Source organism: Pelodiscus sinensis, chromosome 9 (genome assembly GCF_049634645.1).
Source record: "Pelodiscus sinensis isolate JC-2024 chromosome 9, ASM4963464v1, whole genome shotgun sequence".
Taxonomy (NCBI): domain Eukaryota; kingdom Metazoa; phylum Chordata; order Testudines; family Trionychidae; genus Pelodiscus; species Pelodiscus sinensis.
This window is the reverse complement of record NC_134719.1, coordinates 57,795,592-57,819,728: the sequence shown is the minus strand read 5'-3', so window position 1 is coordinate 57,819,728 and position 24,137 is coordinate 57,795,592. Positions and strand designations below refer to the sequence as shown.

The 24,137-nt window shown below is 47.0% G+C and overlaps 1 protein-coding gene across 5 annotated transcripts in view; it reads left to right on the top strand.

Annotated features, from left to right (window-relative positions):
• The first annotated feature begins 4,816 nt into the window (after nucleotides 1-4,816).
• The window catches only part of NPL (N-acetylneuraminate pyruvate lyase), a 32,951-nt gene continuing 13,630 nt past the window's right edge, over nucleotides 4,817-24,137 (top strand). Inside the window, exons 1-4 of one of the 5 annotated variants that reach the window (XM_025186579.2) lie at nucleotides 4,817-4,954; nucleotides 20,195-20,263; nucleotides 21,186-21,259; nucleotides 22,360-22,447. In XM_025186579.2, coding sequence (XP_025042364.2) covers nucleotides 4,872-4,954; nucleotides 20,195-20,263; nucleotides 21,186-21,259; nucleotides 22,360-22,447 — 314 coding nt within the window. In that variant the 5' untranslated portion in view covers nucleotides 4,817-4,871. Of the gene's footprint in view, nucleotides 4,955-16,736; nucleotides 16,804-17,687; nucleotides 17,839-18,864; nucleotides 19,013-20,194; nucleotides 20,264-20,717; nucleotides 20,792-21,185; nucleotides 21,260-22,359; nucleotides 22,448-24,137 lie in introns of those variants that run through there. The other 4 variants (XM_075936788.1, XM_006126924.4, XM_006126925.4 and 1 more) reach the window with 4 other exon arrangements.

Genomic DNA, 24,137 nt, shown 5'->3' with positions numbered 1-24,137 from the left:
CAGCTTCACCCCACACCTGCCCCCTTAGCCTTTTCTCCTCTCCTCTGTCTCTCTTGCCCAACTACCCTTCCCATTTAGCTGAGCCCTCCTAACTAAACCTATCCCAGAAAAGCTGTTTGCTGCCATCCCATGGGTCATTTTGTTTGCAATAGACCTTTCCTGTGCCTGTCTTGTCACTGTAGCTCTTCAGGGCAGGAAGTACTTAGTACTATGTACATTGTTTGGCATAAGGTGGTCTCATCCGCGGCTGGCCCTTACACACCACCATAAGGCATGATTACTAAGAGGTGGCATTCTTCCCCCTCCATCAACATGGGTCCCCCGCTTCATTAAAATAAAAATGGCCGCTGCGCTGTGCCGACAATCAGCTGATCGTCAGCACAGCGTGGCAGTTAAGACGCGGATCGGTCGACAGGGAACGCCTTTGTTGACCACTCCCTTATGCCTCGTGAAATGAGGTTTACAGGAGCGGTCGACAAAGGTGTTCCCTGTCGACTGATCCGCGACTTGACTGCCGCGCTGTGCCGACGATCAGCTGAGCCGGCACAGCGCGGCGGCCATTTTTATTTTAATGAAGTGGGGGACATTTAAATCCCGGCTTCATTGACTATGTCGGGTAGTCTAATTTACATGCCGCTGTCGGCAGAGGCATGTTGTCTAGACATAGCCTAGGTGGTGCAGCCCAATGGCCAAAGTCATTTACCTCACCCTGGTTCACAGGACTGTGCAGCCCATGGATTGGAGTCAAGAAACGGGGGGTTACATCCCCCAGCAGGGTGGGCCAAGCCCTCCCTGTCCACTGGTCCCCAGCCCAGGGTCCTATTAGTGACTATAGCTCAAGCCACTGAGTCAGCTGGGAGGGGTTCTGATCAAAATCCACCAACTCCCAGCTTCAGCTCACTCACTAGCTTGCCATCACCTTCCCCTGGGCAACTTCCTGCCAGTGTCGCTGCAGCTGTGGCCTTGGCATCCATTTTACCTCCCATGTCCTGGGGCTGCCCATTCTTTGGTGCCTCTGAACCCCATGAAGCCACTGAGAGCTTCCCCCTTCTGGGCAATGTCTCTGGGTTTCTGTGGGGGCTTGTCTGGAGCAAGCAGTGCACATCCTTTCTCTCCAACAATCAACCCCCAGGGAGCTGGGCTGCTCTTTTTTATACCAATGTACCTAGAGCATGCCCAGTAAGGCGGACAGGGTGGGCTTCCTCAGCCCAAAATGTAGTTAACTTTCCCCTGTCCATTGGAGGGCGAGTGCCTCAGGGTATTGAGAGGATAGATACATTAAAGACTGTGAGGTGCTCAGATACAGCTGTGATGGGGCCCTTATACGTATCATAGATGACAAGTGCTTTGAGATAAAAAGGGCTCCATAAATGTGGAGTACCGTCATTATTATTATGGTCCTGGGAAACTACATTCCTTGGAAGGGTGAGGGAAACTCACCCCGAGCCAAAACTGTACGTCTCTTGTGAGGGCACGCAGGATATTTTTCTTCTTAAAATGGAAACTTTTAGATTTTAAGAGAGTCCCTAAGGATACAGGGTGGTAGAGAGACAGGCTCCACACTCTGCTCAGTCAATCCCAAATATAGAAACTCTAATGATGCTCATAAATAATGAGCAGTGAACATTACAGGGTCAAAGCATCGGAAATGGGAATGTTGATGTCAGAGTAAGTGGCAACTCAGTATTGCCACATAGCAAGACTCTTAAACTTAGGTGTCACTTCAGCAGTTCCTTAAGTGACAGCAGCTTTAAAACACCAGGGAGTTTCATCTCAGGGCATAACACCCATTAAGGAGTGTAAGTGAATGGGTATAAGCAAAGTGCAGGAATGTCTCCACTTTAAAGACCCCAAAAGTACATTTATTTTAGAGACTTTGGGATATGTTTTAAAAAACGAGAACTTAAATTTCACATTTGAAATTTTCATGGATCTCTAGGGAAATTAGGCCCACCATTTTCAGAATGTAACAATATCAAATCACAATTACTGTAAAGTTATGTTATTGAAGATTAATAGCCTGGACACTAAGGGTATGTCTAGAGACTACATGGCTGTGTTGCCAGAGCCATGTAGATTAGTTTACTAGACATACCCAAATGAAGCAGCGATTTAAATAATCGCCGCTTCATTTAAATTAAAATGGCTGCTGCGCTGAGCTGATCAGCGGTTTGTCGGCTCAGCACGCTAGTCTGGATGCTCCGCAGTCGACATCAAAGGCATTTGTCGACCACCCCAGTAAACCTCATCCCACGAGGCATAACAGGGCCGTTGACAAATGCCTTTGATGTCAACCACGGAGCGTCCAGCTTAGTGCGCTGAGCCGACAAACAGCTGATTGGCTCAGCGTGGCAGCCATTTTAATTTAAATGAAGTGGCGATTATTTAAATCGCCGCTTCATTTGGGTATGTCTAGTAAACTAATCTACATGGCTCTGGCAACAGAGCCATGTAGTCTAGACATACCCTAAATGGTCCAGTTCAGGCCTGGTTTAAGCAGATACTACTCCCTGAAGTCAGCAAAGTTGCTCTCACTTGAACAAGGGGAGAATTTGATCCTACAAGGTCTAGGTTATAATATCAGGGACAAGTTGTTCAGAGCTTGGAAGTGAGTTAACCCTTGACATTGCTGCTTCAAATCCAGTTTTCTGGATCCTGATTCAGCAAAGCTTGTAACCATGTGTTTATCTTTGAGTGGGTGCTTAAGTTCCATTGACACTGATGAGACTTTTTCCCCCAAGATAGTGTTGTAGCTAAGACTCTGGAGTACGACTCAGGAGCTCTGCTTTTCATTTCCATCACTGACTCCAGGTGTGACATAGGGCAAGCCCTTAATCTCAGTGTGCCTCAGACCCCCTTCTGTAAAATGGGAGTGATAGTCCTTCTTTTGTCACATCTTGTCCGTTTGGATTGTAAGTTCTTTGGGGAAAGGAAAGTCTCCTCGTGTGTGTTTGTACAGCACCTTGCACGATGTCACTGGAGCCACCAAATACTACTACATTACAAACAACAACAAACCTTTACAAGGCCATAGTGAATGAGTTACTGTGTCATGATTGTTTGAAAGGCCTGGGGAAATGTTTGGTATTCTCTGTCTCATTCCCAGTGTACAAGTCTCCACGTGAAGAAAACACTTGACAGTCATAGCAAAGAGGCTGAGGACTAAACAAGCAGCAGAGACTGAACTACTCTTTCCCCTAGAGATGGTTCCTCCAGGATAGCATACTGACAAGGCAGCTGGGGGGAAGTTTGACCAGCGGCTGCCTGTTCTGTTGATGCTTTCAGAACTGCAGTCTCTGAGCTGTCAGTGCCGCACTTATCCCCAGCAATAAGTTTACCCATAAAAATATTCAGTTTTTTTAAAAGGACCAGGTTTAGATATTGGGATCCTCATGGTACACTAATCTCCCCCTTTTCCTTCTGTCTGTACAGCCCCTAGCAGAAAGGGGGGATGCTAAACTCTACAGTATCACAAATAGCAATAATCACGCATGCAAAGTTGACGTTACCAAAACCATTCCACTCTAAATAGCTGTTTTCGTTCCCTTTATAACCTCTGCAAGAAAACTACTTTGAGTCTAGATCTCTGGCCAAAGGGGGTGGACTCTTTTAATGTTTCAGTAAAATTGGCCAAGTTACGTGGAAGAACAAATGTGTTGGTGTAAGTCATGTAATGTGTTCATAATAATTATCATACTTAGCCCTTATATACTCATTTGAATCTGTAGTATTCTAACACTTTACTGAGATGGGTAAGTCACCTTTCCACCTTTTCTTGCCCTTCTGTTTCTCAGGAATAGCTCACATTGGTCCTGTGGTGGGTGACTCTCTATGATGAGAACATTTTTTGTCTGAAAATTAAACATATTTGGAAGATTAATTAATTAAACCATGATATGCAACTGGAAAGGCTTAGATCTCTCTGGTCGTGGAATCACTCATCCTGGGCACATTCACCTTCTTTTATCGCGGGGGGGAGGTGTCATTCATCCAAACAAGACTCAGCCCTGCAGTAAAAGGGCCACTTGTCCTTGGGCATCTAGACAGTAATAGGGACTGGTCATCCCAAGGAACTTCAGTCCTTCTCTCCAGTAATGGGAGTCACTCACTGCAGGAACTCACAGATTTTCACCTTCTCATCACTGGCTGGCAACCATCAACCTACCTGTTCCCTACTGTGGGTGGGGACTACATCCCTAAAGCCCTCCCAATTGTCAGTGATAAACATCAGCAAAACACACCTGCACTCTCCTTTGTTGCTAGGACTGCTTACTTCGGGCACTTGCTTGTGTATCTCCCAACTTGTTTGTGGAAACCCTCCTCATCCTGCACCATTGGATCTTTCTTCTATCCTGGGGGTCACTCCCCTGGGGACCCCCCACTACATCCCTCGCCTAGAAAGAGTTGTTTGCTATTGGGTTTGTGTTTGTCTTTCCTGGAATAGGAGACACTACAGTGGATGTACACACAGTATTCTGGATGAATCACCGTCTAACTTCAGGAAGTTCCCGGAGCTAGTCTCCTCTTTGATATAAAACCAGAATCTGAAGCAGAAAGGAAAATTACAGCTTGTCACTTCTCGTTGTGTCAGGGAGAGCTGCCAAAGGGAAAGGGAGCGTGTGTGAGAAAGAAGAAAAGGAAATAGCAGTGAAAGGGCTTTAAATTATATATCATCGCTGTTAAAAATGATAAATTCATCAAAATCAGTGAAATTTGCGGACCGACTGGCCCAACGGGACTGCGAATACAGGGTGGAGGAAGGGAATGAACGCTTTTCTAAAAATATGGCTTTTAGACCATTAGAGCCATTTATTTTCTTACCTTCTCTAGCAGCGATTGTATACACCAAAGCACTTCACAGAGATGGGCAGATGGTGTGGTTCCCATTACACAGACTGTGCAAAAGCGGTGCAGAGCCTCCGGGAGACCATAACTGGCAGAAGAGTGATCAGTGGTAAGTGCAACATCTCAAAATGTGCTGGCCATTTCTACTGCTCTTTGTGTAAACTAGACCTGCTGATATGTCATTAAATTGTCATCTAAGGAAACGCTCCATTTTCCATCAAACAAACAACCGAATGGAAAATGTTCAGCCAGGCCCGTCGACGTGGGGGCCAATGGGGAGGAGAGGAAGGGGCCTAGGCCCAGTGATTCAAAGGGGCCCATTGCTGCTATTGTAGCAGTGACAGTGTCCAGAGCCCCAGGCTGGGGGGGGGGAGGGACAGGACACTGCCCGGAGTACAATGTGGAGGGCTGGCTGCTCCTAGCCCTGCCCCTGCTTCCAGAGGCCCCACCCCTTATCGGAGCACAGAACTGGGCCCCCACACACACCTTGCTGAGGGGCCTGCGGAGGCTCTTGGCTCCTCTGTGTGTAGCTGATGCTTTTCAGCATTCAGCTTTAATGTCAAATATTGACACCATTAGTGATATGCATATGTGGGGTCTTGGTAATCATGACGCATTACTGTTTACCCATTTATAATAGGCTTTAAAGTATGTGTAATTATTATTTATTATAAGAATAGTAATTAATAAATCCGTTTCCAAGGAACAGCTTCCAAGGTATCTATTAAAACTGTGATTCATTTTTTCCTCCCCAGTGTGTCTGTAAACTCTATGCATGACTTAAGTCAAGCACCCAATTATGTGATTTCTTTACAATGACAATTAAGCGGCTAATGATTTGGTGGTGGTGTTCATTGGTACTTGACACTGATATAGTGCAAGTGAATAATGTGGAGAGAACAACAAAGTACAGAGCAGGAATAAAACACAGGAAAACACAGCTTTTCATTTTAGCTCCACTGGCCAATGAGTTCTGGGCATACCTCTTTCAAAATATTAGCAGCATAGATTTACTAGACAACTTACCCGGTGTTGCCCGGGTCCTTCAGGGCAGGGGGCTGGTGATGTGGAGGGTACAGGAGTCAGGGTAGGACCTTGGGGTTATGGGGGGAGGGTAGCACAGGAGGCTGCGGGGGGGTGAGACAGGGAGGGTTGGAGGGTGAGGAGGGGCTCAGGGTGGGGGTCCCATCCAGTGTGGGTTTTTCTCCCCACCCCAGCCAGGCCTTTTCTTCCTGCAGCCCGCAGGGGCCTTCTCTCCCCCCTCAATACCCGCAGCCAGCAACGACTTTTGGTCTTTTCTCTCTGTCTCCCTCAGCCCTCCCAGCTACCAGGGGCTTTCTGTCTTCTCCCAACCCTCCCCTGGCTGCCAGGGACCTTCTGCCACCTCCCCAGCCCCATCAGCCGCCAGTGGCCTTCTGTCCTTCCTCCCAGCCCCATTGGCTGCCAGGGGTCTGTGCCCTCCTCCAACACTGTGGCCAAGGGCCGGGGGGGGGGGGAAGAGTTTGGGGCAGGAGAGCTACTTACCCAGTAAGCCTTTGTCGAGGTCCCTCACTAAAGGCACTTAAGTAAAGTAAGTTGTCATGGGATAAGAGGGAAGGTCCTTTCATGGACTGATAACTGGTTAAAAGACAGGAAACAAAAGGTAAGAATAAATGGTAAGTTTTCCGAGTGGAGAGAGGTAATTAGTGGGGACTCCCAAGGGTCTGTCCTGGGAGACAGACTTAGGGATTCAACTTAGGCATAGGGATCAGAAGGGCAGCTCAGCTGGTCTGTGAGGGCTGCAGGGAACTGGTGCTGCACTCCCTTGGATTGTGGGGGATGGTTTTGGGGGAGGTGCAGGGAACCAGCCGGGGTGGGCAGCTCAGTTGGGTTGCAGGGGAGAGAGGTGCAAAGAAGCCTAGTGGGAAGCGGGGGAACCAGGAGCCCTGAAATGATCTCCCCTCACCTCCCAAAAAATCCCTCCTCTGGGACCAGTCAGATCCAGAAGGTGCCAGACCAGGGAGGTCCAATTCCTACCCAAGTCCCCTCCTTGCACCCTCCCTCCTAGCCAGATTCCCTACCCCCAATCTCCTCCTGCTCCTGCCTCACGGAGTACCCATGAGGTGCCAGGTCCCCCAAACCCTGGCCTGAGCTGGGTGGAAGATGCAGCCGGGTGAAACAGTGACAATTTATTCATTTTTCATTCTTTTTTTTATATGCGTTTATATTTTTGGGCTGCAAAAAACTACTGAAAAAAACCCAGGTTCCAACTAAAATAAAAAGTTTGGGAAACCCTGGTCTAGCCAGCTTTCTATTTATCTTACAGTCCCTTTAACCAGTCCATATTCCCTTAACTTGCTGGCAAGAATATTGTGGGTGACCATATCAAAAGCTTTGCTAAAGCTGGCACTGGGGGCTGTGGGAGGACTAGAAACAACGCATTTGCATAGTCATCATTTGCTTAATGAATATGCAAATATGCAAATGAATGTTACCCGTCCTCCAAAATCTCATGAATGGATTTACTGGTCCCCGTGTCAAAAAGTTTGGGAACCCCTGGGATAGAGAATAAGACAGAAAATATCTTATTGCCTCTATATAAAACCATGGTACGCCCACATCTTGAATATTGCATACAGATGTGATCTCCTCATCTCAAAAAAGATATATTGGAATTGGAAAAGGTTCAGAAGAGGGCAACAAAAATGATTAGGGGTTTGGAACAGAGAGATTAAAAAGACTTGGACTTTTCATCTTAGAAAAGAGGAGATTAAGATATGATAGAGATCTATATAATCATGACTGGTGTGGAAAAAGTGAATAAGGAAAAGTTATGTACTTATTCCCACAATATAAGAACGAGGGGTCACCAAATGAAATTAATAGGCAGCAAGTTTAAAACAAAAGAAAGTTTTTCTTCAGTCAGCGCACAGTCAACCTGTGGAACTCCTTGCCAGAGGATGTGGTGAAGGCTAGAACTTTAACAGGGTTGAAAAAAGAGCTAGATAGATTCATGGAGGTTAGGTCCATCAACGGCTATTAGCTAGGATGGGTAGGAATGGTGTTCCTAGCCTCTGTTTCTCTGGAGGTGGTTGATAGAGGAGGGATCACATGAGGATTACCTGTTGTGATCCCTCCCTCTGGGGCATTGGCAGACAGGATACTGGGCTAGATGGACGTTTGGTCTGATCCAGTATGACTGTTCTTATGTTCTTATGTACACTTGAGCCTCTTTAATCTGGCAACCTTGGGAAATAGGCTATGCTGAATTATGGAATTTTCCAGATCATGGGTGTTTGTCATAATGAAGGGTGCTAGAGGTGGAGATGTGGGGTCTAAGAGGGAAGAAAGGAGGGTGCAGGAGATTGCTGGCTGTGGGGGTGCGGGATCTGGGAGGGCCTCCATATCAGTGCTACACTGCATTGCTGTTTCCCCAGCTTGGGGAAAGAGGAGAGTCCATACCATGGGTGTTCTCAGATCACAGAAACCCAGGATTACAGAGGTTCAGGTATATATGACCTGAAACCTGCAGCATAATGAGTGGCTCTAGAGAGTGAGATTCTAGGAAGGACACACACCGTGAGGTTTGACTACAAGCTTGGCCTGCTTGTGACATCACTTCTTGTTAGTGAACCAGATGCTGAAATCCTTGCTCTGGGAAAGAGCCTTCAGCAGGAATTCTGAAGTAAACATTGCAGGCTCGAGCTCTTACTTGTTTTGTTCCTCAGCAGCAGCTGTTTTTTCCAACTGATCATTATGCTTTGATTTTCAAAACGACATATTTGGAGGGGGGTCATTATCCTTACATTATAATACGTTCTCCAAGGTCACGCTAATGATTAATCTCAGTTGTTGGCTGAATACCTGCTGGCAAATCTGCAACGTTTTTTATCACATTGGTTTAGGGATGATACCCTCTTAGGGGGTGGGGGTGGACAGTCAGATCCTTTAGCAAAGACCACGTCTCTCTCCATCTGGATCTACCCAAGGCTGCTAAATCCTGATGGTGCCTCGAGGGGGATAGCTTTGCTTGGAGAGATTGAGAGACCAGCCACGCTCTCAGTGTAATCACAAAGCAGGCAGCTCTATTGCAAGTCTTACCATCAACCCCTACCAATCTGATTCACCCTGCACATGTCCATTCTGTTTGTATTCCGCAGTAACTAAGTTCTGAGAGTGAGGGAGAAGGAAAAACTTCTCTGTGTCCATACTACCAAATCAATGCTGGTAAACTCAATGGGCCAAATTCATCCCATGTTATTTGAGCAAAGATCTGCCTGCTACTTAGTCTGTGAGCTCTTTGAGTCTGTGACAGTTCTTTTAGAGAGAGAGAGAGAGAGAGAGAGAGAGAGAGAGAGAGAGAGAGTGTGTGTGTGTGTGTGTGTGTGTGTGTGTGTGTACATGCGCGCACACGCAAAAATACCGGACACACTTGACATTATATCACAAACTACATTACATCTTATTTAGAAAATACCGGACATTTATATTTTCTCATTTATATTTTCTCAATTTGTTTCCTGAACAGAAAGCTCAAATACTGGACTGTCCGGTTCAAAACCAGACCCTGGCAACCCTAGGCTATGTCTATATTGGCATGATCTTGCGTAAAAGCAACCGCTTTTGCGCCAAAACTTGCTGCCTGTCTACACTGGCTGCGAGTTCTTGCGCAAGAACACTGACATTCTAATGTATGAAATCAGTGCTTCTTGCACAAGAACTCTGATGCTCCCGCTCAGGAATAAGCCCTCTTGCGCAACTGTTCTTGCGCAAGAGGCCAGTGTAGACAGGCAACATGAATTTCTTGCGCAAGAAAGTCCTATGGTTAAAATGGCCATCAGAGCTTTCTTATGCAAGAGAGCGTCTACACTGGCATGGATGCTCTTGCGCAAAAGCACATCTCTTGCGCAAAGGCACATGCCAGTGTAGACGCTCTCTTCTGGAAGAGTTTTTGCACAAGAACTCTTCCGCAAAAGAGTTCTTGCACAAAATCATACCATGGTAGATGTCCTGACCCCTGATTGAGGCCTCTAGATGCTACCATAATAAAAATAGCAATAATACCAGCGTGGAAAACAGAGAGGTCTTCTTCTCCTTATTACTTGTTCTGCTGCTGAGACTGAGATTTGTGCTCCTGTATTAGTCAATATCTAAAAAGTTTCTTTTGGAACTAGTCATGGGTCATGAGGAGTCTTAAAAACTGACACAGAAAGTCTAACGGCATTAAGCTGCTGCTACCCCTGAGGAAACAAGCCAGCCTTGAACCTTGAGTGTGTAACTGCTAATCTGGTCTCCGGGAGCAGAACATCAAACACAGTGACACCTTTGGGGAAAGCAGATGCTTGCTTATGCAGGTTCCCATTTGAATACACGGCACACACACAGCCTGGTGCATGAAAACAAAAACTCCATTATTTACATTTCAAACAGCCATATACTGAAACTCTTGGGAATCATCTTGGAAGAGGCATCATCAATATTGATGGATTTAAGGGGCTCTGCTTAAGTCTCACATACTTTGTATTTTTTTTCTTTGAATTGCCTTATTTTTAATCTGATAGTGTTTTTGATGAATGACTTTATGTCAATGTCCATAGCATCTATAATTGTGACTTCATCTATAATTGTGACCCTTGCTATAATTCAATTTTGGTTCCTATTTGGATCAAGGCTTGACCCATCAGAAGGGAAGGGAAGGGAAGCGATTGGAAGCGATTGGATTGAGAGTAAACCCTTTGGAATAAGAGTCCTCTCCCAATCTAGTCTGCTCTCCTCAACATAATACTGGAAGAAGTATTCTTCCAGTCAAGTCAGGAATAATTAGGAGCCCTGTTCCATAGGAGACTGCAGCTGCTACAGTAGAATACACAGGACATGCTTCCAAGACCCCTAAATGTCTGTGTGAGATCAGGAGGGAATGAATAGTGGAGTTGCAGCAGAAGATATGAAGAGGTGGTTGTAGTTTCTCTGTTGTGAAGGTTCCTAGCCACTTGAGAAATAGATGGCTAATGAACAACCCTGTATGTTGTAAATATAAAACTATTTTCTGACTTCTTAATAGCTGATCAAGATCAAAGTAAGTCCCTGAAAATAACAGATCTGAACCTTCTTGGGTATGTCTACACTACAGAGTTTTGTTGGAAAAATGGCTGTTTTTCTGACAAAACCTGAGTTACGTTCATACTGCAATCTCATTCTTCTGAAAGTAAATCAAAAGAACAGAGAGGTTTTTCTGGCATTGGTAATCCTCTTTCTAAGAGGAAGAAGCCTTTTTCCGAGAGAGCTCTTTTGGAAAAAGGCGTGTGTGGACGGCGAATAGGGAGTTCTTTCAAAAGAAGAGGAAAGAGGAAAAAGCACAGTGCCCTGGTGGCCACTCCATCCATAGTAATCACAGCTTAAATGCGAGATAGCGTCCATTCAGTGTGGATGCTATCTGTCAAAAAGCAGATCGCTTTTTTGTTGTGCTTTAACAGTGTGAACGCTCTCTTTCGGAAGAAGTTTTTTCGGAAAATCTCTTCCGAAAAAAGGTTCTTCCAAAAGAAGCCTGCAATCTAGACATAGCCCTTGAAACGGATGGGCTGGATTCTACTGTGGACCCATCATATTGAAGCACAGCTGGTCCATATGGCCAGAGCCCTGCTGACTTGCTGAGACAGGTGTTGGTGGTTAACACTGTAGTGGATGTAAAGGAGGTGGGAGTAACCCTCTGAGTCTAGAGAGAAGGATCTAGAGCTAGGAGGAATAGGCATAAAGGAGACTTGGGGTGTGATTTGTTTTGTATTAATAAAGCTAACAAGGTGGTGAGTTTTGAGTCTACCTGGAATGTGCTTTGGAGCAGTGTGGGAAGAATATTTGCTGAAGCTCCTGAGAGTCATTGGGGAGAAAAGAAAAGTAGGTCTGCCCCCAAGCTCAGAACAACACGGGGTTATTTTCTTTAATTTATGCTCCTCAATCTGGGACTTGAAGATTTGTAGGGACGTGTGAGTTTGAGGTTGGATTGTGTTGCTCTTGGTATGGATGGGCCAGGACAGGAACAAAACTCTTACAGAGCGCTTGAGTGTTATGGATAGTTTTGAATACAGACAACTAGAAGACTTACCTGGCATTGCCTGGGTTCAGCCTGGGGCAGGGGTGGGGCCATCACTCTAGTTGCTGGCTTTTTCCAGGGCCAGCCTGGAGGCTGAGGGGCCCAGCCCAGGTGCAGGTAGAGCTGCACATCCCATCCATCAGGGATGGCTCCTGGATGAGGGGAGGGGACAGAGGCCACTTGCCAGCACACCCTGCGGCTGGCCTGGGGGCGGAGGATGTGTGTGTGGGGGGGAGGGCATGTAGGCCTCTCGCTGGTGCTTCTTGGGGATAGTGGGGGCCATGCAGGTCACCCAGCAATGCTCCCTAGGGCTGGCTTGAGGGTGGCGGCAACTGCTTCTAGGGGCAGGCCGGGGTGTTGGCTGCTGCCAGCTAGTAGCTTTCCACTGGGCACTTGCTGCTCCCCTGTGGTCATTCCTAGTATAACTCCCTCCTACCAGACCCCTCCATTTCCATTTTATGAGAAACAATTGATTTCCAGGCTCATCCCCTTGTCCTGGCACCACCAAACCCTGACCTTGCTTGAAGTTAGGATAAGAGAAAGCTGCCTGCCAAATTTGGTGGTCCTAGCTTTTCTCGTTTAGGAGGAGTTCTTGAACTAACAGACTCACAGGCAGGCAGACAGACAGATGCACATTTCTAAAATATATAGATAGATGTGAGTGATAAGGAAAAGTTCCCCATGTTCCTTAATTTATCAGTTCCATGCTTCTGAGGTTTTGGGTTGCTGTCCCAATGCAACCTTAACTGGCATTGAATAACACTTTAGATTTGTGTTTATTACTGTTCATTTGTACCAAGAGGAACTAACCAAGGTGAGGACCAATAGGGTTAAGCACTGAACAGACAGAATTAGATAACTCCTCTCCAAAGAGTTTCCTTTGTCTTGTTTAGCTATTTTGCAAGTCCTATCCTCATTTTGCAGATGGGATACTAAAAGCATTAAGAATTGTGTTTGTTTTTTTCCATGGCATTCTCTCTTGTCATTGTTACAGGGCAAAATTCAGAATCTCTAATTCTTAACTGCCTGTGTCCATAATTTAGCAGAAATCTAGTTATGTTAAGTTTTTACCATGAACTCTGCATTTTCTACATTTGTAATGTTTGATTTTGGGGGCATAATTGTGTCATTCTGCTATTTACCTGTACATTACTGAAATGTATTCTCTGCTTTAACTATAGTTTAGCACAGTTTCTCCAATCCTTGCCCTGGGAATAGTAATAAAAATAGAATCTGACTACAAGCCATGCTCGGAAAAAAAATTACAGAACCTTTTGATAAGACATGCTCCTTATTACCATTTCTAATCCTTTCCCACATTAACAGGGATATGGGGTGGATAGTCTGTAAAGGAGGTGACACCTAGTGGTGTATATTTTTATACCAAGTCTATTTCCTGGAAAGTTTTGGTTCCTCACATAGATCAACCTTTTGTAATTCATCACACAGTTCTCCCATTTATTTTGCATCGCTTAACCAATGAATGGCTAAGCAGTATTGAATGTGACCATCTCAAACCTGTACCATGTAGTCGGTATATATCAAAAGTGCACTCTACCATGTAGTCGGTATATATCAAAAGAGGTAATAGTATAAGTTGCAACCGTGTCTCCCTTGGCATTCTGGTTTTCCAGAACTATGCTCACATTTTCCCATGCCATGCCCTGTGATTGGGAAGAGCTCGATCAGTATTCACAAAGCCACCCCGAAAGGCAATGTCTGCACTGCAGATTTTGCTGGCATAATTTATGTCACTCAGGGATGTGAATAAGCCATCCCCGTGAGCAACATAAATTATGTAGCATAAGTGCTCGTATGCACAGCGCTATGTCGGCAGGAGAGCTTCTCCTGCCAGCATGACTTCTGCCCTCATGGAGGTGGGTTTTTAATGCCAACAGGAGACTTCTCTACCATCACTGTGGCAGCTCAGGACAAATTCAAGTCCTGCCCTGTTGCTTATCAGACTGCCCACAGATAAGTTTGTTGGTCTATGGGTGGTGCACATTCGCACATGCCTGGGTGCACATACATATTTATTTCGCACGTGGATGCAAAAGATTAGAGGGAATATTGGTGTGATTCCCTGCTTGTGTACACATGCCCCTTAGATCAATGACTCTAAAAGTCTCTTCACAATTTACCAGAGTTAGCTTGTAACCCATGGAAACTGCATTTAGAGGAATTTTTTGTCTTTTGTGGTTTTTTTACACGTAGTGCAATTCATCTAGGCCAGTGCCACAATGAAAAACAAGCAATTTTTAAAGGGTTGTGGTAACATATCTTATAAACATTTTGGCTACATCTAGACTGGCATGATTTTGCGCAAATGCTTTTAATGGAAAAGTTTTTCCGTTAACAGCATTTGCAGAAAAGAGCATCTAGATTGGCACGGACGCTTTTCCGCAAAAGCACTTTTTGCGGAAAAGCGTCCGTGCCAATCTAGATGCGGTTTTGCGCAAGAAAGCCCCGATCGCCATTTTCGCCATCGGGGCTTTTTTGTGCAAAACATTTTTAGCTGTCTACACTGGCCCTCTTGCGTAAAAACATTTCCAGAAAAGGGCTTTTGCCCGAACGGGAACGTCAAAGCATTTGCGCAAGAAGCACTGATTTCGGACAATAGGACGTCAGTGCTTTTGAGCAAAATCAAGTGGCCAGTGTAGACAGCTGGCAAGTTTTTGCGCAAAAGCAGCTGCTTTTGTGGAAAAACTTGCCAGTCTAGACGCAGACTATGTGTTAATTGGTATCTTACAAGAACTCTCATCCTCTACAGCTAAGACAAACTGATTGCAAATGGGTGTGTCTGTGTCTAGAGGAGGGTTGCATAGAGATTAGTTTGTGTGACAAGAGCTTTACAATGGAAAATCAGATATCAATTAGTCCTAGCTTCAATAAAATGGAAAGAAGCAATTGTTTTACGTAAGGCTCTATAGATCTACAAACGTAAAGGTGATGATGCCTTTTAATGATATCACAAGGCTTTGTGTGAGTCAGACAACATCTGGCCTTGGAGTTGTAGAGGGGATAGATTTTGGTGCCGTGTGCATGGAGGAGTGAGGATGATGCACAGGAGCGGCCTGAGGCCTGCTGGGAAGGCGTGATCGGCACCCCCGCCTGCACAGCCGTCAATGGCCATGACATCATCATCGGGCGCCCCGGGCCGGCAGTGCCCTAGGCAACCGCCTAGTCTGCCTAAGGCTCACGGGCTGCCCCTGTGCATGCATAGCCTCCTTGCTACTTGTCCTTTGGAAAATAACTAACATTTTTTCCCTGTATTGTGTACAAATTATGTAGGCAGGTAGGGAAGGCCCCATGGAGTGGAAGGTTCTGGACTCCACTCCTGCCATCTAGGCAGGTATCCTCTGGGGTCCCTCACTCCCTGGGCAGCCATCTCTAAGAAACTTTAACATGAGGATTTGGATTAGTGTGCATGTCGTGCCGGGAGATTTGTTTTAGTTTGTGATTGAGGGGTGTGTGCTGCAGTAAGGAGTTATGTATGTTTGGGTTAATGCATGTACTGATGATGGTGGTCTCCAAGTGAATATTTGGGATTGTGGGTTGCATTGGGATTGTATTGAGATGTATGGGCAGCAAATCAAGCTATGAAGAACTGTGGCAGTTCGGCCAAGGAATCTACCATCTGTGCAGACTGATTACCACTAATAAAATTGTTGCATGCAAATTAGCTGTAGAAAGTGACGGTAGCAGTTAGTTGAGTTTCCTCTGATATCCTTGTAGCCCAAGGTCCAGTGTGTTTCAACAGCAGCCCTGGGAACTACAAGTTGTGGACTACAAACTGTGGCATGTTGGGAGAACTTCCTGGTTCCTGCCAAGATGTATCCTCTGCCCCCAGCAGTGTCCTCAGTATCTGAGTTAGAAGCTGCATGCAGAGAGGAGGAGCTGCTGAACTGTGATCCTGGTCTATGTTTTTTTTACAGACTAAAGCCTGTTCCTGGTGGTTTGTCTGAGTGGGACTGGTCTGAGGTGCACTCACACAAATACACAACACAGAGCACAACAAGAAGCCTCAGGCCTAGCCTCCCACAGTTGTGTAAGCAGTCACAAGGCTTCCCCTATACTGAATAATCTCACACTGGGCAAGTGAACAGGAGGGGAGATATCCTCATGGTCTAGGGCTGTTGGTGCAGATCTGTAATTCTTAAAATGTGGGACATGGAGGAATATTTGGAATGGGGGGAATGGTAGGGCCTGGGACATCCCCCTGCCGCTCCCAGCTCTGCTTCTGCCTTTAACCTCAGTCGATGGCCATGGTTTTGTTCCTGGCCCCTGACCCACCCCCTTACCTCTAGCCACACACTCCCCCTCCAACCCCAGTCATGGCCCCACTCCTAGCCCTGGCTTTTTTGTACCTCCCTCCCCTGCAACCCAACTAAGCTGCCCACCCCTGGTTGGTTCTCTGCACCTCCCCCAAAACCATCCCCCACAATCCAAGGGAGTGCAGCACCAGTTCCCTGCAGCCCCTCATAGCCCAGCTGAGCTGCCCTTCTGTTCCCTGTGCCTCCCCCCCATCCACCTCAGTTCAGGTGAGCCCTGGACTGGTTCCCTGCATGCCTCCCCCACAGCACAGCTGAGCCCCGTTTCCCTGCACCTCCCCCCAAGCTCTGCAAAACTGCTGAGCCCAGCTCTGATTTCCTGCCCCTCCCTTTGAGTCTCGCCCCAATTCCTGGCACCTCCCTCCTCCTGCAGCCAAACTGAGCTCTGCACCTGCCCCACCCTCTGCAGCCCAGCACCCCACACCTCTTCACTCTCGCAGTTCCGTTTCCCTGCACCTCCCCCCAAACCGCACAGACCTGCTGAGCCCAGCGCTGATTCCCTGCCCCCCGCCCTTGAGTACAGTGCCGGATTCCCAGCACCTCCCTCCTCCTGCAGCCCAGGTGAGCCCCCCAACCCTCTCCCCCAGCACGGTGCCCGGGGGCAACTCCTCCCTCGCTACACCTCTGCCGGGAGCCCAGAACTTCTGACTGCATCCTCGGCCCAGAGCTCGGGGGACTTGGCACTACACTGACACTCTGGGAGCCCAGAACACTCCGGCAGCTACGCTGAGGCCCGGTATTTTTTCCCGCAGTCCGGTTCCGAGCCGTGGCCCGTAGTTTGGGAAACGCTTTCGTTTAATCGCTTAGCCGCCGGCTGCAGGCAACCCATGCGATCCTACCAAGGGTTGGGGGCTGCTCTGGCTGGGACCTCCGGTTAACCAGCAAGCCAGAGTCTTGTTAACCGTTTACATCCCTAAAAAGGGTGTCCTGAAAAGAGTACGAGGACAGAAAGTGAAACTCTCCGTTTTTGCGACCATTGCGGTTTCTGTCATGCATACATGGAATTGGGTGCTCCTCCTGCTCACGACTTGCCTCCTGGTCCATGGGTTGCAAATTCCGAGGGACTGGGTATTGTGGTGGAAAACACTCACCATTTCAGTGCACCCAAAGTCGCAAATTTGGAGAAGTTAGTGTTTCTGTCATTACAAGGGCTTCCAGAACCACACAAGCAATTCTTTGGTTAAAAACCGGGGAGGGGGCAAACGAAGAAGGGCGCTAGAAGCCTGTCCCAAAACCACCCAACAGAGTTCTGGTTCAGGGCTCCTGGATGGGTTTTTTTTTTTTTTTTTTTTTAACAAAAACAAAATTCTCAGGAGAAATCTGCCCTGCGATGGGGCTTGAGGGGCCCTATTAGCCCCCCTCCCAGCCGGCCCCCCGGCCGCTGCTTGGGGAAGGAGCGCAGCAAGGCGCCCGCACCGCGGGGGCCTCTCCCCGGCGCGCTGATCCGCGGCGCGGGGCGGGCAGGAGCGCAGCCCGGCTCGTCGCCGCGGCCAGCGAGCATGTGCGGAGCGGTAGCGCCGGGCATGCTCAGTCGGGAACCGGGAGCCACAGCTGCTCGGGGAGCGGGGGCTGCGGTCTCGGGGGCTCGCTGTGCAGGTGAGGACAGGCGGGCGGGCGGGCAGGACAGCAGACCCGCCGCGGGGCGAGGCGCTGCAGCCTGGGGAGAGGTGGCTGCAGAGGGACCAGGTGGGGGAGCCCGAGTGGCGGGCAGGCCGGCTGTCTAGGATCGCCGGGGGAGGGGAGGTGCTGCTGTTGCCCGCTTGGACCCCTTCCCCTGTGGGCGCACGTGCTGGCGCTCCCGGGGAGAGCGGCTCCAGCCCGGAAAGCGCCGAGCAGCAAGTTCTCCAGCCGGGCTGTTCCCCTCCTTTCCGCACGAGCTGGGCTGGGGGCAAAAGGCGCATTGCCCGGGCTCAGGGCGCCGGTGCCATCCCGGCCTGCTGCCCCCGCTCCCTCCTTTGGAGCGGAATGTGGCGTCCAGCCTACCAGAGCCAAGCGCAGCCCTGTGAGTCCTCAGACTAGGGCCAGTCCGACCATAGAGGCCAGGGGGTGGGGAACCTTTTTTTCGTAAGGGGGGGGGGTGCTGACCACCCACAGAAAAATCAGGGCCGAGCACACAAGTGAGAAGCAAAAAAAAAAACCCCAAAAACCCAACAACAAAAACCCAACAAGAACCCTCTGACTGAGAAGGAGAAAGACACTCCCCACATTCCCCTCACACACCAGAGCCTGGGGGCCCCAGCCTACTAGATTGTGTGTGCTCCAGCCCTGGGGTGGGGTAGCATAGGGGCTCTCCAATGCTGGGGTGGGCATGAGCCTTCGGGGCTGGATCTAAGCAAGCCGGGCCTGAGGTTCCTCACCCCATACAGGCGAACCAAGCAGTTGCTTAGGGTGTCAGGCTTTAAGGGGCACCAAATTAGACAGAAGTGAATATTTTTCTTTATTTAAAAATATATTAATATGTTATCTCTTGTAAACTAAAGTCTCAGATATTGTACTTGTAAACCAGGGCATTGTTGCCTGGTCAGAAGTTGCGTTGTACTATTTATTTCACATGGCGGAGCACAGCTGTGTATGTAAAAAGAGGGGAAATGAATCATGGTATAACTTCAAACGAGCATTGCCTGGGGGCAGGGTCTAGCAGGTCAGTCATTCTCAGTAGCCCAGTGTTGGCCAGTCATACAGTGGTGTCAGTGCTGCTCACCACTGTGTAACGAGCTGTGACGAGCTGTGCCCAGGAAGAATCTGTATTGTGTTAGACTTGAAAACTTGGGTAAGAGGTTTTAACAAGATTGCAAAAGGAGAATCACAAATACTAGTAAGATTGTGTATTTATTGTAGACTATTTACCAGAACTGTGTTACTGTGTCATCACGTGCAGTAACTTATTTTTCTCTTGCATGGTGTCAGGTATCAGAGGGGTAGCCATGTTAGTCTGGATCTGCAAAAGCGACAAGGAGTCCTGTGGCACCTTGTAGACTAACAGTCAGATGCATGCAGGTCTTTGCCCACAAAAGCTTATGCTCCAATATATCTGTTAGTCTATAAGGTGCCACAGGACTCCTTGTCACTTATTTTTCTCTGTATTGAATGTGGGAAGAAAAGGGGTTATAGTTTGTCTAGGGTGCCAAAAACCCTTGGACCGACCCTGCCTCAGACGTACCATGCTGGGTGCCTTTGATTCTACTCAGTAATGCCAAGTAGCAGGAGTGTAACTGGGTGAAACTGGGTCAGTGTTGTTCTGATGCCATAAACAAAGTTGGAAGCAGCCGGAGAAGGAAAAGGAGGCGGCACCAGAAACAAAGGCTGGGAAAGGGTGATGGTGGGGCAGGCTGTGTGTGGAGTAACAATGAGAGTGGTCGGTAAACTTGTTAAGAGAAGTAGAACTGACATCCGATCGGTCTCAGAAGTGATTTTTCTGTCACTTAATTTCCCATCATCTCCAAACCAAGCAAAGGGTATAGAGCTCTGCAAGGATTATATTCCCACCAATTTTAAAGTTTGGTGGCTTAGTGCCCCTTATTTACAATGTGTTTATATTTTTCCTTGTATTGTTTGACATGCGTCTTTTTCACTGTCTCCTTTACTTCAAAAATGGTGTAAGAGATTTTGCTTCTGGAAACTTTGCCTTCAAGCAGAGACCCAAACATAAATACTATCTAGTCCAAAGGTGAATGTTTTAATAAGTGATGCACATGTGAAATTCAAAGAGAAACTGCCTCTGTATGAGAACTATACCAGGTGCTTCCAATCTTCTGCCCAGACCTTGCCTGCTACGGTACTTGGGTCTGCATAGGTTGTAAGAAAACTGCACAGTCTGTTTTTCTCAAAAGAAACTTACAAAGTCCACTTGTTCCAGACTTTGCCGGTAGACCTTTGTCATTCCAGGAATTTACTCTGTGTATTTCTCTAGTCAAGAAGATTTTTTTTGTCTTTTTCTGACTTTTCCCAACAGCTCAATGGCATCCCCAAAGAAGTTGCAGGGTCTCGTAGCAGCTACCATCACTCCAATGACTTCAGATGGGTAAATGTTACCTCTTGCCACCAAAAGGGTTGCTGTCAAAATTGACAAGCCCTTAAATCGGGGTAGGCAAGTTACAGCCCATGGGCTGGATCGGGCCCACCAAACCTTTTAATTTAGTCTGTATCCCCCCCGCGGCATAAAGCAGCGCTGCTCAAAGTGGCTGGCTGCTCCCTATAGCTCTCTGTGCTGGGAGAGAGAAGAGGCATTGAACACTGTCTCTCAGCTCCTATTGGCCGGAAACAGTTCCTCAAGTCACAATCCCCTCCTTCACCCAAACTCCATTTCAGACCTCACACCCTCTCCTGCACCCCAGTTTCCTGCTCCGAGCTCCCTTCTGCACCCAACCTCCATTCCAGATCCTGTACCACCTCCATGACCCTTGACCACTTACCAAAATCTTGCAGTGCCCCTCCCCTCCATCAAAAATAATTGTCTTCCCCGGCTGTAGCTGTGGCTCTTTCCAGAAGTCAGAGTCAGCTTGATGTCTGCTGTATGCTCAGAGGGTCAGTGGTTAAGAGACAGAATCAGGTAAATTTGATAGGAATTTTCTAGTATTTTTAGGTTTTCGTCTTAGGAAAAAAGGCTACAGTGTAGCAATAGAACGCATAGCTTTATAGTTCTGCTCACTGAAGATATGTGTCTGATAGTTCTGTGAATCTCAAGCTGTAGGAACCCCTATTTAGATCTCACGTACAGGACGCTTTCTGATATGGCCTGCTTAGCCCCAAACGCCCTGTGCTTTATGTATAGAGGTTGTCACAAAGTGGCAGATTCAGAAAGAGGGCAGATTTGTTTTCTTAGCTAGGTATCATACTCCTGACCCCTCTTGGGTATTAGAGGGAAATTTGTTAGAGCTTGAAGATAGTCATCGATTCCTTAAGCTCCCGTGTTATTTCTGTCCTCTCATTTTCTTTCTTTTCAGAAAAATTAACTGCTCTGTGATTGAGCAATATGTGGATTATCTTGTAATAAATCAAGGCGTGAAGAACGTTTTTGGTAAGTTTTTGGCAAGGATTTGTGCCTCTCCTCAGCCGCAAGCTGTGATGCAATGGAATATGGGGGTGGATGGAAGCATTATAAATGTATGCACATAAGTGGAAGAGATCATAATCTAAACCTTTAGGAATCTGGTTTTGCCCAAACTCTGTTATGTACAGGGTAGAGCAGAAGATGGGAATGTTACTGGAGCAAGGAAGGAAGCAAAGAGACAACTACTAGAAAACACCACATTAGGGCATTCAGAAGGATCAAAGCAGTGACAGAAAAGACCCATATGAATGACTGTCCATCTGAAAACAATGAGGCACTTAAAGACTAACAAATCATCTGACAAAGTGGGTTCCTACCCACAAAAGTTTATGCCCAAATAAATGTGTTAGTCTTTAAGGTGCCACAGGACTCCTCGTTTATTTTGCTGAAACAGACTAACACGGCTGCCCGTCTAAAACTTGCATGCATGTGCTTGGGCAGGATGTGTTCACTCAGTAGATCACATTTGTTACGAAAGATGCATTTATTCTTGGCTAAAAACTCAATAGTCATCTTTATCAAATAAGCTTCAGATTCATTGTTCTCTTTCTTCCTTTCTGACTGTGTTGGCCTGGGGGGGGGGGCTATGCATTTAACATTTTCCGCGCTGTAGGACTTCTCTACACATACACATTCCACAACTTTAAGGAAAGCAGTGTAGAAATCAGTACACACCCCTGTGTGGACTTCCATATCTGTTTACAACTGTCTGATATATGCTTAGTTTGTTTGATGACATCTCAGTAACAGTCTTTAGTAGAAGCAGTCGATAGGCCAGGCCTTAGAGCAGGGGTTCCCAACCTTTTTCGGTCCCTGTACCCACTTAGCTTTTAGTAAACCTTCCCATACCCCCTATTCAATATGAAAGGAAATAAATTCTAGACTCTAGAATCCACAGCTTTTTTTCTCTAACGCTTCAACTTTTGGAATATTTCAATTAGGGTAATCTAGTTATTTACCAAATATTCCCCGTATCCCCTTGACAAACTTCTCGTACCTGCTGGGGGTACACGTGCCCCAGGTTGGGAACCCCTGCCTTAGAGTGTGTTGTGTTCTGTTTGAAACAGTGAACGGCACAACGGGAGAAGGGCTGTCACTGAGCACGGAGGAGAGGAAGCAGCTAGCCGAGGCGTGGGTGACCAAAGGGAAAGACAAGTGAGTAGCGCTACAGAAGCCTTTCTGTTTTACTGCTGACATTACAAAGGCTGCATCCTCTTGTTATTTCCCCTATTTCTTTTCCTGGCTCTTTTGTCAAGATGTTGCGGGTCTTTTCAAACCGAGTGACTATAGAAATGTCTGGCTCACTCATCGGTGCACAGTTGACCTCCCTCCATACTGCTTAGAAGGGGCGGGTCTCGGGGAAGCCTTCTCTTCCTATTGCTTATGAGGGGCTGTGGAAGAAAAGCAGTTTTGGAAAATACCCTTTTCCTGTTGCTTAAGTTGGGGGGAGTGAAAGCAATAAGGGATGTAAAAATGAGGCCATATCTTTGCTACTTTTATACCCCCGGGCATGAGAGCTTTGCAATCTTTGTACGTATTTATCTTTCTGCGTCGCTTGTGGGCAGGGCACAGCTGTTGATTCCACGTTGTACAAATGGGGAACCAAGGCACAGAATGACCAAGTGACTTGCCTGAAGCTACACAGGAAGCCTGTGACAAAACACGAAATTGACTCTATTAGCGCCCCACATTGCAACTCTAGTAACTGGATCATCCCTCCTCTTGGATGTCTTGCTTGTCCTCATGTCACTTGCCTTTGCACTGTCTCTCACATCCATAGAATCGTAGAGCTGGAAGAGACCTCAGGAGGTCATCAAGTCCTGCCCAAGGCAGGGCCAATCCCAACTAAGTCAAGCCAGCCAGGGCTTTGTCAAGCCGAGACTTAAAAACTTCTAGGGATGGAGATTCCACCATGTCCCTAGGTAACCCATTCCAGTGCTTCACCACCCTTCTAGTGAAATAGTTTTTCCTAATATCCAACCTAGACCACCCGCACTGTAACTTGAGCCCATTCATTGCTCCTTGTTCTGCCATCCGTCACTACTGTGAACAGCCTCTTTGGAACCTTCCTTCAGGAAGTTGAAGGTTGCTTTCAAATCCCCCCTCGCTCTTCTCTTCTGCAGACTAAACAAACCCAAATCCCGCAGTCTCTCCTCATAGGTCATGTGCTCCAGTCCCCTCATCATTTTGGTCGCTCTCCACTGGACCCTCCAAGATGAAAGTGAGTTAGAGGGGGATGAATATGTAATTGTGGATAAGAAAGAAAACAAGTGACAGAGAAGGAAAAATCTTTCCCTGAAAATTTCCTTTTGGATTTAAACTTTCTGGGCTTTTGTTTGGAGGGAGAAAGAAGGGAAAACACAACTGGTGGTTTTTTTTTTCCTAATTAAGAGTCTTTTGGTAAAGTTTTGGTTCATGTTTCAGTAAAAAGAAAAACTCTGGGTTTGGGGTTTTAATTTTTTAACCACAAAAAATCTTATGGAAATTTTGGGGTAGAAGGAAAAGGGGGTTGAAATTTCCCATGAAAAATTAGCACTTTTTTTCGTCAGCTCTGTGCCACTCTCTTAGCTTGCTGCATACAATGGGCCTGTTTTTCCACAATCTTGCAACTGGTGCAAAATGGTGTCAGATGCTACAGATCAGAATGATGGCCCTTCACATAGGGCAGTGTTTCTCAAAGTGATCCACAAGCCACTTTGGCTATGTCTACACTGCACTCTAAACTCAAAATAAAGTGCATCCTTTTAAAGTGCATTTGAGACATCCCTTAACCGTCGTGGAATGAGGGTTACTGGGATGCTGAAATAGCGTGTCCGTTATTTTGAAAAATATTTTGAAAATACAG